The 3,704-nt window shown below is 36.2% G+C and overlaps 1 protein-coding gene across 1 annotated transcript in view; it reads left to right on the top strand.

Annotated features, from left to right (window-relative positions):
- The window catches only part of SCAPER (S-phase cyclin A-associated protein in the ER), a gene marked incomplete at its 3' end in the record, with an annotated part of 146,209 nt that overhangs the window by 50,299 nt on the left and 92,206 nt on the right, over positions 1-3,704 (top strand). Inside the window, exon 20 of the mRNA XM_010142808.1 lies at positions 335-442. Coding sequence (XP_010141110.1) covers positions 335-442 — 108 coding nt within the window. The remainder of the gene's footprint in view (positions 1-334; positions 443-3,704) is intronic.

Genomic DNA, 3,704 nt, shown 5'->3' with positions numbered 1-3,704 from the left:
GTTCAGCAGACTGGAGTCTTGTGTATTCACTGATCGTGCATTTCAGAGTGCGAGTTCAATACATGAAGTCAGATTGAAGTGATAATGAGATGAGAAGCCAAGATTTTTTATTTTAATCTTTTATGACACTGCTGACTAGAGAATCATTATGTAGTTTACTCTTCGGTCCTGCATAAGAGAGGTTTCTGTAAATTAGGTTGCAGAACAAAGTACTGTACTTGAAATTCTGAACATACTCCTGACAAATTGGCATATATTATATTAAAAATACTGTTATTTCTAGCTGATGGAATTATGGAGGAAAAAAATTGCTATTGATTCATTGTCATTACAGATTTCATCAGAAGTGTACCTTTTTAGCCACATTAAAGGGAAAAAACACCAACAAGCTGTGAGAGAAAACAGTAGTATACAAGGACGAGAGCTTTCAGATGAAGAAGTGGTAAGTTTTGTAATATTATTTTCTGTATTACTTCTAGTGTGAAAACTGAGTAGCTTAAAGTCTTGAAAATTCCTATAAAACCAGAACAAAAATATTTGTGTTAGCATGGGAGTAATAGTGCGTTTTTGAATACAGGCTACCAATGAAAACGAGCAAACAGTAGATTCAAATATTTTAGGCAATTGCCATTTGAAATGGATGGTGTATTAAATGTGACTAATTGCTTTTCTATTAATCTAAGTGGTTTTTATTTCACTTTTTAATCTTTTTATCATAAAAATCAGGAGTCTGCGTTTCGCTTTACGTTTTCATTTGTTCTTTCCTTAGTCCTTTTTCAGGTTGTCAAATGCGCTATCATCAAGGTCAATAGTGCTGAAAATCGTAGTGCTAATTTACTTTAAAATGTAATACTGGGCACGCTTTGAAGTATTAGCATTGCTAGAAAGACCGATAATTAGTCCTTCAGTAGCTTCTTTGGAAGAATTGGTACTTCGGGTGATTTTTAGGAAGCATTGAGGACATTTTATACAAAATCAAGAAACCGCAGTTTTGAAGAAAAGCCTTCTGAATGGTTGTCTGATTTAATTTCTCGTTGCTGCTGCCTGAATTGAAGTGCAGTATTAAATCAAGGCCTTTCCTGTGAGACAAATTACAAGTCAGACTTTGAGTTCTGTCTTATCCAAAGAAATCGTGAATGCCTGTGTGTTATACCTGTCAGATGTTAGGAGGAAACACTGTAAAGCCAATTCTCCAGAGCTGATTCAGATTAACTTTGCTGGGTTTGGAAATCCGTTTCCAGCCAAGCCGGTTCAAATGACACTCACTGCTGCTCAGTACCGCTCGTTTTTGGCTGTCTCCTCCTTCTCTTTGCAGTTACTATTTTTTTTGGTGGTTGTTGTTGAAATCTTCTCTTTGTTTACAGCTTCTTGCATCCAGTGGTAACACCTCTTCTTTCCTCTTTGGAGAGTTAAGTCTCTGAGGTACCGACATATGCAGGGGTGGTTATCACTGTAAAAGCAGAAAAAAACATTGGAGGAACAAATTTTTGCTGAGTTGCAGTTTGCCTACCCTTTCCTAACTGTAACAAAAGTGTATAAACTATCTTTCAGTTTCTTTTTTCCTCTCTTCCAGTGGTTAGTGGGAGTTGTGTGGTTTTGGATTTGATTTTCCATGCCAGGTTTACCTAATTGGATGTACAGGAGAAGGCCTCATACCACGTCCATCTGCCTAGAAATATAAGCTGTGAGATTTCCCAGAATCTTTCATGCTGGTACATGCCCTGAAGTGTGGGCAATCTAAAATATAGAAATGTTCTTCTATCTATCCTGCCTTTGCTTGTATCTGTTAGCCACTGGTAATTGAATTATGGTTCCTGCTGGGCAACTGTCTCAGATGAATAAGGAAGAAAACTTGATTTTCTTTTGACTGGGTGTTTTACTCTATTCACAACACCTAATTTGATAGTTTAACAATTCCAGCTTCCAGAAAAAGAGATCATGTTTTAACAGCTGCATTTGTGCCCAGCTGGTGAAAAAGAAGCTCCACTAGAGGGCACAGAAATCTTGATTTTTGTGGTGTCCAGCATCACATGGTTAAATCCAGGGTTTTTCAGCCAAACCCTTCAATGTGAACTTGAGACCAGGATGAAGGTTAAAGGTAAGGGATGCCTTGAAGGCGTGCTTAGAGCAGGAGCAGCAGGAGAGAACAGTTTTAGCTGAATGAACAGCTTGATGGTTACAGTAGCAGATGTAAATAGCCTTCATCGAGATGGTGCGTAGTGTTGGCATAGTGGCAACATACGGACACTCCCATTGCTAGGTATGGAATATATTAGTTAGAGCTATATTTTATTAGTCCAGTTATACAATTCTCAATAGTACTATTGTAATCTGAAATTTCCTTGGCCTGAGGCGCTCTCTGTTTGTTGTTTTTTTGTTGTTGTTGGTTGTTTTGTTTTTCAGAGAGCACTAATAAGATGCACACACTAGAGATGTGGTCTCTGTAAAGTAGAAAAGCCATTTTATTTATCAGAGCAATCTGCTTTGTGTACCTCTTTATTCAGCATGCACAGTTAATGCCAAGATTTGCCTCCCCCACAACTAAAGCATTCAGTAACTTCAGTTAAGTTTTGAAATACTCGAGAAAAAATTTCCAAAGTGTTCTATAGAAGTAAAACTGTATTTCGTGGAAGCATTTTAATATTCATAGTTGCTTATTCATAAATTTTTTTAGTCAATGAAGATGTCTGTAGTGAGAACACACTTGTACTACTTAAAGTTATTACTTGTCATCTGTGATGTCTTTAGATTATATACATCTTGTCTGTGACCATTCCTCTTTGACATAAAGGAATTTATTTATGTCACCTTTAACCTAATAAAATTTCACCTTTAACCTTATGCACTTGACACCTCAGATAACTTACTCTTGATCTTTGACTCGTTTTGTGTTAAGCCTGTTCAGAATAATAGGTAGCTGCCTGGAAAGAAAGCATTTTAAAAATTGTAATCTGACCATAGAATTTCTTCTTTACTTGAGAAATCACAAAAGGACTTGAAATATGTTTATTTTGAGTGTGGTATCACTGAAGATAAGATTTAAGTATCTCCTTAAGACTTTGGAAACTGATTTAAGTTATTATATAAGATATCATCATACAGTAAGGATTTTTGTTGGTTGATATGACTGTAAGCAAAAAGTTAAAAGCTGTGCTGAATGATCAGTGACGCTAATTTCTCTGGGCCACGTGGATGCTAGTAGTTGATCTTGCCAGATATAAAAAGAAACCATTATATTCTGGATTTATTCCCTTTGCTATGGCAAACTTTTTCAGCAATGAAGGTAGGCTTCGTGTTGGAGCCGTTTTCTGTTGTCCTGGAATAAAGCGTATATTGTGCTTAATTCCCGCATAGATTGTGTGAGAGCTGACAGCTAGATTAGGTCACCAATATGATGAATTCACTTGTAAATGTGATTATATTTGGTGAAAATCACAAAGAAAATAGTTCTGTTTTGAATGAAGTTATTTCTAAGATTGCACGACAGCTTCATTTCATCTCAGCTTTTGGGGGTTTTCATTGAGTATTTATTAGTCTCCAGATGAAAAGGATGTAGATTTCTCTTAAAGCAAAAATGTATTGATTTTGAAACAGTGGTAAGTGACTGAAAGCAGACCAAGTTCTAGTCACGTTTTTTACTTCTTTTTTAACTTTTGTCTAGTCTCTTGTAAATACATTCATTCGTGTAGATGGCAAAACGCTTT

This window comes from Buceros rhinoceros, unplaced genomic scaffold (assembly GCF_000710305.1).
Source record: "Buceros rhinoceros silvestris isolate BGI_N320 unplaced genomic scaffold, ASM71030v1 scaffold12319, whole genome shotgun sequence".
NCBI classification, from domain to species: Eukaryota; Metazoa; Chordata; class Aves; order Bucerotiformes; family Bucerotidae; genus Buceros; species Buceros rhinoceros.
This window is presented reverse-complemented; position numbering and strand designations above follow the sequence as displayed.